The sequence below is a fragment of the Pteronotus mesoamericanus genome, unplaced genomic scaffold (assembly GCF_021234165.1).
Source record: "Pteronotus mesoamericanus isolate MK-2021 breed Mesoamerican mustached bat unplaced genomic scaffold, CSHL_Meso_final scaffold_85, whole genome shotgun sequence".
Classification (NCBI taxonomy): Eukaryota; Metazoa; Chordata; class Mammalia; order Chiroptera; family Mormoopidae; genus Pteronotus; species Pteronotus mesoamericanus.
The window spans coordinates 37,256,286-37,270,487 of record NW_026555329.1 but is presented as its reverse complement, the minus strand read 5'-3'; the positions used below and the strand labels follow the sequence as shown (position 1 = coordinate 37,270,487).

The 14,202-nt window shown below is 33.2% G+C and overlaps 1 protein-coding gene across 2 annotated transcripts in view; it reads right to left on the bottom strand.

Moving 5' to 3' along the window:
- The window catches only part of KMT2E (lysine methyltransferase 2E (inactive)), an 87,187-nt gene that overhangs the window by 51,811 nt on the left and 21,174 nt on the right, over positions 1 to 14,202 (bottom strand). Inside the window, exons 3-4 of one of the 2 annotated variants that reach the window (XM_054564581.1) lie at positions 12,534 to 12,606; positions 9,488 to 9,672 (exon numbers count right to left, since the gene is read on the bottom strand). In XM_054564581.1, coding sequence (XP_054420556.1) covers positions 9,488 to 9,558 — 71 coding nt within the window. In that variant the 5' untranslated portion in view covers positions 9,559 to 9,672; positions 12,534 to 12,606. The remainder of the gene's footprint in view (positions 1 to 9,487; positions 9,673 to 12,533; positions 12,607 to 14,202) is intronic. The other variant, XM_054564582.1, reaches the window with a different exon arrangement.

Genomic DNA, 14,202 nt, shown 5'->3' with positions numbered 1-14,202 from the left:
AGCCAATGAAATCAGAGAAAAATGACACTCTTTATTAGAAGCTGTAGCTTCTTAAGATTCACTTTCTCTAAACAAGAGGTCCAGAAAATAGGATCCCTGAGCCAAACCTACCCTGCTGCCTAACTTTGTAAACAAAATTTTAATGGAATACAGTCATGCCCATTCATTTAAACATACTGTCTCACTTTCCACTACAACAGAGCTAAGTAGCTCCAACAGAAACCATATTGTTCGAAGTCTTACTCTCTGGCCCTTTACAGAAAAAGTTTGCTGACCCTGGCTCTAAATTTAATTTTAAATTCCAAAACAACCTGGAAAGTAAAACAGCATTTTCTACAACAAACATGTACTTTATAGTCATATCTAAATTAAGGGGTCTAGTAATGTAGAGGATTGAATGGGTGGAGCTCACAAGACAGAATTAGGTTAAGGATAATTTGGAAGTCATGAACACACTGGAAATGGTGAAAGTTATACAAGTGGATGAAACCTCCAGGACAGTTTACAAAGTAAACTAAGTATAGACTCTTAGAAAACATAAATATTTAAGGAACAGGAGAAAAAACATTTGAAAAGGAGATTAAAGAATAAAAAGAAAATCAGATGGAAAACAGTTTGGTGTCTTCTCAAAATGTTAAACAGAATTACCCTATGACCTGGCAATTCCACTCCTAAATACATATCCATAAGACTTGAAATCAAGGACTCAAACAGATTCTTGTATACCAATATCTATAGCAGTATTACCTACAATAGCCAAAAGGTGGAAATAACTCAAGTGTCGCTCAACAGATGAAGAGATAAATAAAATGTGGTACATCACATTAACTTCTATATAGACAGTGAATCGTAGAAGGCAAATGGAGTATTATTCAGTCATAGAAAGGAATGGAATTCTGATACATGCCACAACATGGATGAACCTAGAAAATATTATGCTAAGTGAAATAAGCCAGATACAAAAGAATATGTATTTTATTATTGCATTTATATAAGATATCTAGACTAGGCAAATAGAGACAGACAATAAAGATTGAGGTTATTTCCTCCAGCGCCTGGAGGAAATAAGAGGTTGTTTAATTAGTACAAAATTTCTGCTGGGATTATGAAAAAGTAGTGATTCAGTAGTGATGGTTACACAAGACTGACAGTACTTAACAGCACTGACCTGTATACCTAAAAGTATTTAAAATGGTAAATTTTATGTTATGTGTATTTTATTATAATTAAAAGAAAAAGAAAATCACGGAAGTCAAAAGTACCAAGAGTCAATAGTATGAAATCCTACTAAGGGAACAAGCAATATAAGGCCTGAAAACAATGCATTAGTGTCAATGTGATAGTAGCATGGTAAAAGTACTGTAAAAACCAAATTAACATGTAGCAGGAGGAAGAATAAAAAAGGAGAACAATTAAAGGATTCAAGCATCTGAATGACCCTACAATTTAGACAGTGCTCAAGAAATTATAGGAATGAGATGCACAGATAATACTGACATCAAGTCAAGATTTAATCTAAATTAGTCACTCCCAAGCCCACTGGCTCATTAGGTGATGTGGGGGGCCTGGAGAATATAAAATGCTGTTGCTAAGATTTGGTAAGTAACGCAGGTAGAACAAAGATGTGATAGAGCTGGTTTGTTTCTGGCCCTAAGGGAGGGTCAGGGTATCATTTCCATTCTTCAGACTGGAAGATTTCTTCTAGCCTAGAACTGGTGGTAGTAGATCTGTTCCTGCTGAGTCTAGATAGGTATAGTGTGGACAGCAGTTCCCAGACCCCTAGACAATGATGTCATGAAGCTAGGGGTGGAGAGTCAGCTGATGTCCTGCTTGGTGTGGGACAGAGTGCAGTAGGACAGGAACTGTTCAGGAACACAGAATCAATGCTGCTCCAAAGTGATGTTCAGGCAGTGTCCTTGAAGATATTTTAAAGATCATATCGTCCAACCTCCAGTTTTACAGACAAGATGACTGATCTTGGTGCCACAAACTCTAGATTCAAGCCCTAACTCTGTCACTAACTCAATATGTATCCTTGGGACATGCCATATAAATTCTCTGGGTTTCAGTTTCCACATTTGTTAAATGAACTCAATTCTAAGTCACATGGTGCTATAATAGCAAAGAAAGCATTAAAGCCCAGATCTCTTTTAAATTGGTCTAGTACTTTTCCCACCAAACTGCAATTGTCCCCACTAGACCTATGAAATTTACTATTTATGCCTGTGGATTAGTGACTTAATAAGGTAAATAGCTTTACCTCATTTTTGTATTACAAAATGGTAGTGTCACTTTATTAGAAGTTTCACAAAGCCTTTGAGTTCTGGTAATCTTGAGTCATTTTATCCCTCATTACTTCACAAACTTAAACATGGAGAACATTTTTGGTTATTAAAATTATTTCTTTACATAATATTTCCATTCTTAAAAACAAAAGTAGGCTATTTTCAAATGTGTTTTAGTTTTAAATTATTGTCAGAAACTTAGAAAGCAGAGCAATTACCATTCTTTTACTGTAATCTTCCAATGTTGCCACATTTTTCTGGAATCACTTTACAAATTCTAAAAATTTTTTTTTATAAAAAAAATCCTCTCTAAAAAGCAATCAGAAATTATCATCCAAACCATATTATACATTCTTAGTGCAGACATTTAAGTAAGTTAAGTGAACTGAACTTAAGATCTAAAAACAGAAAAGTGCTGATCATTAAATTAAGAGGGGCATTTATAGAGAAAAAAGTTTATAGAATAATAAGGTCTGATTCCTCAGAAATTGAACTTTTATGATTTCCTTCTTCCCCATCAAAAACTTAATTTCTTCCCTGTATAAATCTTGAAAATACAGTTTGTTTCTGATTAGAAGTTTATACCAGTGTTTTAGGTGAAACATCTAATTTTACTTTTAATGTTAAAACATTCAATGACACATTAGGGTATCTTAATAGCATATATCAGGATAAATTGGGATAAATTGGCTCCTAACAGGATGTAATGGACCTTTTACAATGGATGTAAAAGATCTCTGTGAGTTCTTCACATGGTCCTTCAGATTAGTGATCAAAACTTTCCATTTCTTTCATCCTTGTTATAAACCTATTATTTTTCAAAGATATCATATTAAAATTATATACATTACAAGCATACAAGAAATTTTTTAAAATGGAGACCAGGTTTCATTTAACAATTGTCCTCAGTTTATCATATGGGGCACTTTATTTCATTTAACTCATTTTTAACAAAACTCTGGCTCTTCTGACCTATGTGGCATCATTGATCTAGAGCTAAGCAACCTTGGGTTAAAACCTACCTCTACTTTTTATTACTTATGTAGTCTAAGATAAATTTGTTATCTCCTTAGGCTGCATTTCTTTTATAAAATGGGAATAATATCTGCCTGATTTTTGCTGGGAAGGTTAAGAGGCCTTATACACTGTTATAGACAGCTGTTTGGGTATACTGAGCTCTGTATTCAGTATCCCAAGTGAAAAAAATTAGTATGAAAACAAATGAGAAATTTGGCATCATTTTAAGAATAGTTCTAAACAACTCTAGGACGTTACTTTAAAACAAACTTTTGAATATTAAAACAAAGTCACATTTAAGTGAAAGTACTTCCTAATTAGGATAAGTAAATCACTATGTTAAGAACAGCAGAAAGCATTAGTTTCTTGATACTGGATTAAGTGTAAAGAATCATAAGCACAAATGTTAAGTATTAGTGAAAATTGAACAAATAAAAAGCTACTGGAACCATTTTATTATACACAAAATATTTTAGTATCTTCAGTTATATTAATACAGGCTAAAAGCATCCAACCACTTCAACAATAAATTCTATTAGGAGGTGCCTCTAGTGACGCTGAAATCAGTATTAAATACTATAGCAAAATGCAGGTGGTGAAAAGTAAATTAACTGAATCTCAGAAATTTGGAGTCAAAAAGAATCACATTAATACTTCAATACAAGCACTCTTTTTCCAATAAAGATACCAAAGTTCACGATAATTGAGTGGTTTCTTAAAGGGCTCACTAGTATGTTAGCAGTAGGCATAACTGAAAACTCAGATCTCTCACTTTAGTACATTGCCAGGCACAGTACTATGAGCCCTCCCTCCAAACAGCTCACCTCTAACTTACGTATGTCACATTTACTAATTTGTCCATCTCATCTTAAAATAACACTTACTTATATAAAAGCTCATCATAATAATTGCTAATGAGACCAAGGAATATTTGATAATAACAATATGAAAAGGAATACAGTATTTGCAATCACGCTCCCAGTCTCTGAGAGGGAAAAGTAATTTGGCTTTTCTTTTTTAAAAAGGCTAGGAAATAAGAAATGTAACATTCCCCATTTATACCTCTTCCCACTTTCCAGCTCCAGAAGGGTTTCTCTTTTTCTTTCTTTCCTTTTTTTTTTTTTTTTTTTTTTTTGCTTATTTAATCAATTTAGGAATTCAGACGGTTGGAATGCCAGAAGCAGAAGAGGTGAAAAAGAAGAGAAGTGGACCAAAAAAAAACATATAAATCTCATAAACAGCTGAACTCTGGCTCAACTTTCCTATCTATCTAGTGATAAGAGAGACTAGGTTTTCTTTTACATTCCTTATCTTGAGCAAAGACCTGAAAATATCATTGTTATATGCAGTCATTTATTATGTTGAATTTACTACTTCTAAAATTGAAACTACCACTTACATAAACCATATATCAAAGCAAAGTAGTTATAAGAATCATTCTTTGTGATATTAGTAGAGACGCTGTGACAGAAAAGGCCTAAAATCAACACATCATTAAAATTTGCCTCTGTCATTTATCTGCTCAGTGACTTCAGTTTCCTCACCTATAAACTGAGAACATCTACATTTTAGTTATATCTTTATCTTTCTTATTCAGAATGCGGTAGATTGTTATGATCTCACTTTGTAAACTGTCATAACTAGCCTAGGCTTCATTGTTCTTTTCTCCTCTGAGTCCTACCACTTTGTTCCCCAGCCTACAGCTTCTCTAACCAATACAGTAAGCCACAACATATAGATACTGAGCACCTGAAATATTGTGGCCAGTTAAAACTGAAAGATGCTTAAAGTATAAAATACATACCAGATTTTAAACACTTAGTGTGAAAAATAAAACACAAAACATTTCATTAATATTTTTATACTAATTAGATGTAAAAATGATAATACTCTGGATATATGTAGTTAAATAAAATGTTTAATAATATTATTTTCACCTTTTTAAAAACTTATTTAACATGGCTACTAGAAAATTTTAAAGTACACATATATCTCACATTATATTTCTACTGTATATTTCTGATCTAAAGTTCTGACTTTTCATCTAATTATAACTTCCTTAAGAGTAGCGATAAAAGTTTACACTTCAACTTCGTAACCTAAACCTCTAGAACACCCATTCTCCACAGAGTTGATGCTTGCTTATAAATGATGATCCAAAATGTTCTTTTTTCTTGGATTGTATGCTCTAGCATATGAAAGTATTCTAGAAGGAAGGAGTCTATTTCTAGCATTAGCCTACATTTATGGACCTGTAGTTAATTAAAAAACTTTACAGATACAGCTTCCTGGTAAGAAAGGTATTCCAGTTACCATTTTGCTTATCAAGTTTTAAAAAAATATTTACATTCAGTTCAGTTTTCCCTTTAAATATATCCTTACCCATTCACATTTTCAACTGTACCAAGTATTACACCAAGCACTAGGTGAGAAAACCAGTCATTATGTTAACCTGTATGTTGGTTTTGTATTTTTCAAATCTCAGGACAAACAAACTACAGATAAAAGCTTCCTAATGAGATCTAAGAGTGGCTAATATGCAGTTTTTTAGGGTATGTTAGAGTGTCCAACATAGCCATTGGCTACAACTCCATTTCTATTCACCAAGGTCTAGGTTTTGATTTGTTAAATCTATGTACAGTAAAGTTATTTTTAAATAAAACATCTGTTAGATTTGACTATGAAAATGTTTACAATTGCTTAAGAAAAAGCTTTGGCTAGTAAAACAAAATTTTAATCCTCTTATTAAAAGATATCCCTAAATCATAGCTGATCAATATTTGCTTCTCAGTTATTCTTAAAGTATTTTAAACCCCTTTTTTTTTTAGTTCAAATATTCAGGAAGAGCCAATTCTTGGCAAGGTAATAGAGAAAAAAAAGGAGTAAACTACAAGTGCCCTAACTCCAAAGGAAAGGCAAAACAAATGCAAGATTTTCAACACTTAGTGGTGAGAAGAAAATAAATATGTAACAAAGAATAACTTGGACTTGGTGAGAATAATGACTTTTAATTTAGAGACACAATAATCCACGAGCAACTGGTACTGAATATGGAAATACTGAAACAAATTAACAAATCCATTCTTCAATGATCCTGAATTAGGCCTTCAATTTCCTATCTGTAAGATGCTACAGATAGACTAGATAGATTCTAAGTGATCCAAAAAATTCTGTCTTATACCCTTATTAGAGTATTTATTTGGTCCAGTACACTAATTCATTTAATAAAAAATAACTAAGTACCTCCTAAATCTTAAATTAGTTTATTAGTGATACACTGTATTTTAGCAGTACAATCTTTTCTTTTAAGTAACTACCATAGCCCTGGCCAGTGTGGCTCAGTTGGTTGGAGCATTGTCCCGCACACAGAAAGGTTGAGGGTTCAATTCCCAGTCAGGGCACATACCTAGGTTGTGGATTCAGTCCCCAGTCGGGGTGCATATAGGTCCAATTTCTCTCTCACATCGATGTCACTCTGTCTCTGTCTCTCTCTCACAAAATCAATAAATGTATCCTTGGGCAAGGATTAAAAAAACTTAACAAAAAAATCAATAATGGTATATAGTCACATGAGTACAAAATGTAATCTTCTCTTTTTAAAAAACATCTTATTCTGAAATAATTACGTAGCTTCACAGGAGGTTTACATGTACATGAAAGTCCCATGAACCGGTCCTCCAGCAGCCTGCATCTTACACAACTATACTATCTTTTGACTATGTATTTGAAATTGAAAGAAAGCCACATGTTAATTGTGTCAAAAGTTCTTACATAAACACCCCTGGCCACGTGGTTCAGTAGGCTGGAGAATGATCCCATACACTAAAAGGTGACATGTTCGATTCCCAGTTGGGACACATACTGAGGTTGCAGGTACCATCCCCGGTTGGGGTGTATACTGGAGGCAACTGATCAATGTTTCTCTTTCTCATCGATGTTTCTCTCTCCCCACCCCTTCCTTTCTCTCTAATCAATGGGTGAGAATTACAAAAAAAAAAATAATAATAAATCAATAAAAACCTCTTATGAAAACAGCTCCAAAAGCTTTATGTATCTGTCAAAAGGGGAAAAAATGTGATTTACGATTTTTTTCAAGCTTCCAGGACGTAAGTTTTCCCCCCAAAATTCCAGGTTTTACATTTAAAAAGAGAATTTAAAAACTTGGAAATTAAGCCAAAAAAAAAAAGCCTGATGGTTGTCCCAGAGTAAAAACTGGGACTAGCTATACTTTGTGTCCACTGAGTGGCAGGAACTATGTAGAATAGGAAAACAAAGTTTCCTAAAAGAAAATACATCTTCAAAGATAGTCATTCTGTAATTACCTACAAACTTGGTAATATTTCTGTAATCAAAATGACCACATTTACACCAAAAAAGATTTGGCTCCATAACACAAATCACACTTATATTCCATTAATACTTTATAAATGTATTTAATAAAATAGGAAACTATTCCCTACACTGCTCTCTTTCAATGTATTATTATTCATTCTCTTTTAACTGTAGAGTTATGTGGTTTTCATAATTTCATTATGAATTGCCTTATAGCAGCCATATCAGATATTCAAACAAGGCACAGATATTTCACATGGTATACTAGACAAATTCCTATCTAGTATATAAATAATATTTCATGAATTATATCTTGTATTAATTGCTTAAAAGGCTCATTTTAAAAAACACCATCAAAGTATTTTTAAGACACAAAGAATCTTTGACTATTACCAATAAATGCTTGTCACTATAACCAGATATGGATTTGCATCTATAAGATGCTTTACATTAGGAAAGACTACTTCAGACTTGTAATCCCTTGCCTCTCAAGCCCTACTTCCACATTCTTTCCTTTCTTAGTAGTGGCCCTATTGGCGCAGCAATCAACTGTCACAAGAGTGCCTTCTTTGGAAATCTATTATTTCACAATAAAAATAACTAATACACAGTACATAAAACATAATGGTTCTTAAAAACTAATTACAATAATTATACAGTTCAATGAACTGTATAGTATATTTTAAGAATATTACAGAGCATCTCTCTCTTTCCCAATGGCAGAAGCAGCAGTGGTAAAAATACCCTATGCTACTTGAAATGCCAGCAAAAGAGTAAGAATTTTCCTCCTCTCCGTATACCAGTTCTAGCAGCTCTAAAATAAATTTCCTTTTTTAAAGAATTTAAATTCCATTAAGTTCAACTTTCTTGTCAGTAAGAGTCCCATTAAACAACTATATACTGACTCAGAGAACAAACATATGCATCTTTCCACCCTTCAACTTCTAACACTGTCACTTCAACCCCTTGCAATTCCCTAAAACAATCAATCTTCACAGCAATAACTTAGTGTCAAAGTGGCTGGTCATTCAAAAACAAGATAAGACAAAATCTATCCACACAAGTGCCTAGACCAAATAGCTTATAGGCAGAGTAAGAACCTTTCACTGAGTCCATTAGAAATGGCTCCCATAAAAACAAAAAATATCAAAATAATCATCCAGCAGGAAACACTCCCTTTTTCTTATTTAAAAAAGGCTTGAGCCATGGCTGGGTGGCTCATGTGATTGGAGCATCATCCTGTACGCCAAAGGTTTGTGGGTTTGATTGCCAGTCAGAGCATATACCCAGATTGTGGATTAGATCCCCAGTCGGGGCACGTACAGGATGCAACTGATTATTTCTCTCTCACATCGATATTTCTCTCTCTCTCTCAATCCATTTCTCCCTCTCTAAAAATCAATAAACATCCTATGGTGAAGATTAAAAAACAAAAATTAAAAATAAATAAATAAACGGTTTGACTTTTGTTTTTCAACTCAATTGGTTACAGCATTTCCGATACACCAAGGTTCTGAGTTCAATCCCCAGTCAGGGCACATACAAGAATCAACCAATGAATGAATAAATAAGTGGGACAACAAACTGATGTCTGTCTGTCTCTTTCTCTGATAAATCAATAAATTACAAAAAAAAAGACTTAGAAAAAGATACATCATTTTGACTCTAAGTTATTTATACAAGTAATTTTAGTTAAAAGGATTTTTGCCTTTAATCTTCTGGTATTTTATTTTAGCCAAGAGTCAAAAATGAGAAAAATATAAATGTAAGTCACGCACTGCTTGCCTGTGCTAAAAAAAAATTGCATGAAGTATTTTGCCTCTCTCTATCCAAAAATACCTTACAATACTTACTCTGAGCCTGCAGCCATGTCCAAGTATGACGTTTCTGCTGTATCGACCCCCAATGGGATCACTATGCTCATGACGTTCGCCTCTGATAAATTCGATTACTATGGAGTCCTATGCATTGGTATCCAAAACACTGGGGCATGCCAGCCACAGTGCTCATTGCAAACATCTAAGTGCATCCACAAACCCTGTTCAAAAGAAAAGGGAACAAGAAGTTAAGAAAATCATCTTCCTATTTCTAGCAACAGTCACACTACAACAATTAATAGTGAGTAAAAAACATGAGGAAAGCATTTTTTATTAAAATATTGATATATATTAGAATATGCTCAGGAAATCTATTTTATTTTTCTGAAATTATGCTATGTGACTGTGGTCAAAAATGTTTGATTCATAATCTTCCCTAAGAAATGAATTTAGGATGTCAAAAGAAGGATCACTATTTATACTGCTTAGTGAGGAACAAAAGTTGTATTATTCATTTTTAAAAATAAAATGTAATTTCTTATAGCATTAGTATCCAAAGACAGGTCTTTGGTTCAGTGCGATCTAAAAATAAACACATACTGAGTACTTACTATGGACTAAGCACCATACTAAGCTTTTATATGGATGATCTATTTAATTCCCACAACTCTGAGATATAGATCTCCACTTTGCCATTGAGGAACACAACAGCAGGAAAGGCTGAATAACTTAACCAAGGTTGCTCAATTTAAGAGATAAAACTAGGATTGGAACTAATTCCATGCTATTGTTTATATATGTAGAAAAGGGAAGCTATTTTATTTGTAATAAAATCAACTATTTTACAGTGGTTGATATTTTCCATACTACAGAAACACATGTACATTGAGGGAGTTCTTTATGTCTTAATTATAGATTATTAGTAGAGAAAATGTATCTGCTTGAAATGTTTTGTAAAACAAATTTACCATAACACCAAAAATATGTTCAACCTCAACATCAATTTTTAAAATCTAAATTTACTGATAACACTTGCTATATGTACTGTTTGTGAAATACCTACTCAAAATCTTTTCAGCAATGATATAGTACAGCTCAGGAAAAAAACAGATAGAGATAATCCTATAAACATCAAAAGAGCAACAGTCAGAACTATGTGTCATGTTATACCTGAAATACTGAAATGCAATTTCTTCAAATAGTAATTCTTGTATTTATCTTTAATTTTGACAAGTAAGCTTGAGAATACCCACTCAGGTTAATTCCTATTTCAAAGATGATGCAGACTGTGAGCTCATACCTTATGAGGGAAAATACCAAAAGAGGAAAATAATGTGGAAATGGTGATTTGAATTCTTCAAGAATACTACTCTTTCCTTTTAAATCATATATGACTGAGGGAAAGCTACTAGATTACAAGTTACTACTATAAAAATATACAATAATAGGCAATTGTACCTAAAAGTTTAAAATGTAAACACTGAACTTATTTAGGCATCTAGTTTCTAATTTATAAAATGAGGATTTATCTTCTTAGTGTTTCTGTGAAGGAAATAATGAATGCAAAGCACTTCATATGCTGCATTACACATATTTAGCAATCAGTAAGTGGTAGCCACACACAAGAGTTACTGTTATACCATCACACACGCACACACCAAAAAAGTGTGGCTAGAAAAACTCTTTAGTTCTCGTTTAAGTCTTCTAATAGTTTTTAAAAATAAATTATGGTTCTCTACATGCCATGTTTTTATGGCTTGTTCCATCAAATTAAAATTGTCCTCTAAAAACAGCAGAAGGAGAAAAGAAGTTGTCTTATGTCCGTTTCTGCACCTGTCACCATATTAAGACCTACTTCAAAAAAGCTGTATTTATTAACCTGCGCGACACTATTTCTAAATGACAAAATGCAAGCAATATACAAAACTTTAAGTTTGTTCTATTCAAATGTTAAATAATTCTGTATGCCTCTAAAATGCTGAGGGTTTGGACCTAACAACAGGTAACAGTTACAAGTGTTTAAAATATTTTTCTTCCCTTTTGGTAGCGCCTAGTTGGTAGACATTTTTCCCTCAGCTTATCTTTATGTTAAATTCATTGGAAATCTTATATTTCAGGTATATGTTGTTAAATACCCAGCTATGCTTTTTTTTTAAGAAACAAAGGCAAAAATGGGAAAGCAGAAATCAAATCATTATGCACTCTTTTAGGTAACTGAGTAGTATCTCTAACCTAAAAGAATCTTTTTAAGTATGTACTTAGTGATACATCCTATTTTTATATATTGAATAAATACACAATCCTCAATAACACTACAATTAAGTTGATTTTAAATAGCAGTGAAGAGTTTGCCATAAGCCAGTTTCAGACAATAGCTTTTATTTGTGGGATTGCTGCCTGTCTCTCAAGCCCTGCACAGTGCCTGGGACATAACAGGCACTCTACAAAGAATTGGTGGATGAATTAGAGCACCAGAATAAAATTGCAGCGCTGGCCGCATTTATCAAATGAGTTATCAATCTATACAGTTAAGTGCTATAAAAACTACTACATGACGCCTCTCCAGAAAAGCATCTCTGAAAAACACAGAAGCTCATCCCCAGGCTAAGGACACCACCATATGTGAAACAGAATCACAGACTCTGAGTATGATTCAATAAGGAAGAACTCACATGAAGTTCAGAAGACAAGAGGTCATGTCTGTTGAGACCATAAATTGCCAAATAACTTCACTATATTCATTAATATCAAAAACCCTATACCCAGAAAACTCAGTTTAAAAACCAAGCTGATATTTAATAAAATCATAAATTCATTAGAATTAAATCATTGTACCTTAAAAAATAGAAACAAAAGGAAGAGAAACCCAATGTAATAAGCAGAAAAGATATGAGCTTGTAACACAGGTATAACTAGAGGAAAAAATTCATTACAATCCAAACCATTAGCACAAAGCTTTCACATCTTATATGTGAATCAAAAAACAACAACAAAACCTGGTTATCCAACTGGCAAGTAAAATATATACAAAATACATTGAGAATAAATGGCAGCCATTAAAATATAATATAAAAGGAAATACCATGAGATGTCTGGTAAATCTGAGGTCCAAGAAAGAATAAATGTCTTCACAAAACCTGCTATCCAGAATAGACCTAGAAACCAAGTGAACACAGGAGTATTGAGCTATTTTTAAATGGCATAAAATTATAGGTACTTTCATCTAACATGGCCCCTAAAACCAAAGGGACTCACACAAAGACGGCAGTTAATTCTTAAAAAGATAAATCTATTCTTTACTTTTCTATACATATAAATGTAAACAAAATAAAGACAACAATTAAAGCTAGAAACTAAATCAAACTAAAAACAAACTGGAAAATACAGTATTAAAAACAGATTTAGCACAGCAACAGCAATGATGCCGAAACAAACAAACAAACAAAACCCTTAATTAGGAAAAACAAGATAAAAGGCAAGGAAAGCCACTAAACTAGAAAACACTCTATCGGGTCCTGGCATGGTTGCTCAGTTGGCTGGGCTGTCCTGCCATACACCAAAAGATTGCAAGTTCAATTCCCAGTCAGAGCACATACTTAGGTTGCGGATTCTAGCCCCAGAAGGGATACGTATTAGAAGCAACAGGTGATTGTTTCTCTCATTAAGTCTTTATGGTTCTTCTCAGATGAGGATTTAAAAACAAACAAACACACAAACAAAAAACCTATCAGAAAAACTGGAAGACTCAAACTGCTGTTAAGGCCATGTTAAAAAGCCCAGAAAACAAAAAAAAATCACTGAAAAAATGAATATGATACTCAAAAGCAGACAGGATGGAAATGAAGACTTTCCCCCCCAAAATTACAAATAAAAAGGCCCAATCTAAAATGATCTCTTTGAGGAAAGGGTCAGTTATTATCTTTCTGTTCTCTGAGCACCTTACACAGAGCTCAATTAATATTTAAAATTAAATCAATGTTTATATTTGGACAAGAATCACTAAGAGAATAAACAGGTTAATTCTGGGTTGAATTACTAATAGAAATGAAACAAAGAAACTCAAATTGTAAGGGACCACAATTAAATCAGAGACTTCATTATAAATCAGAAATTAAACTGCCCTCATTAGTCATTTAGGATTTTTTATTTAGCCCTTGCTGGTGTGGCTCAGTGGACTCAGTGTTGGCCTGCGAACCGAAAGGTTACTGGTTCAATTCCCACTCAGGTCACATGCCTGGGTTGCTGGCCAGGTCCCCATTTGGGGGATTCAGAGAGGCAACCAATCTAAGTATCTCTTGCACATCAGTTTCTCTCCTTCTCTTCCCCTCTCTCTAAAAAAATAAATAAAATCTTTTTAAAAAATTTTTTATTTAATGTAGCTAAGACATAATAAAAAGAATACTTGTTGATCAGGATCTATTACCAAGTTACTGCTTAAGAAACTTTGGGAAAGTCATTTCACTATTCTGGGCTTCAACTGAAATGGGGTTGGTTAGGTTGATAATCTTAGTTAAATCTTAGTCCAAATACATTAACAGATTATTCCTGATAATCAAAATAAAGGAATAAATATCAGATTCTAAAAAGCAAAAAAGATCGACAATAAAATGAATTATGTATTTCTCCAACTGGGTTAGTAAAGTATCAGACAGTGCTCTATGAGCACTTACCTGATTGATACTCAAACCTTCCCAACTGAGGTTATAACAGTTCTAACAAATACTCGCTTAATCCTTGCAAAGAGCCTATTT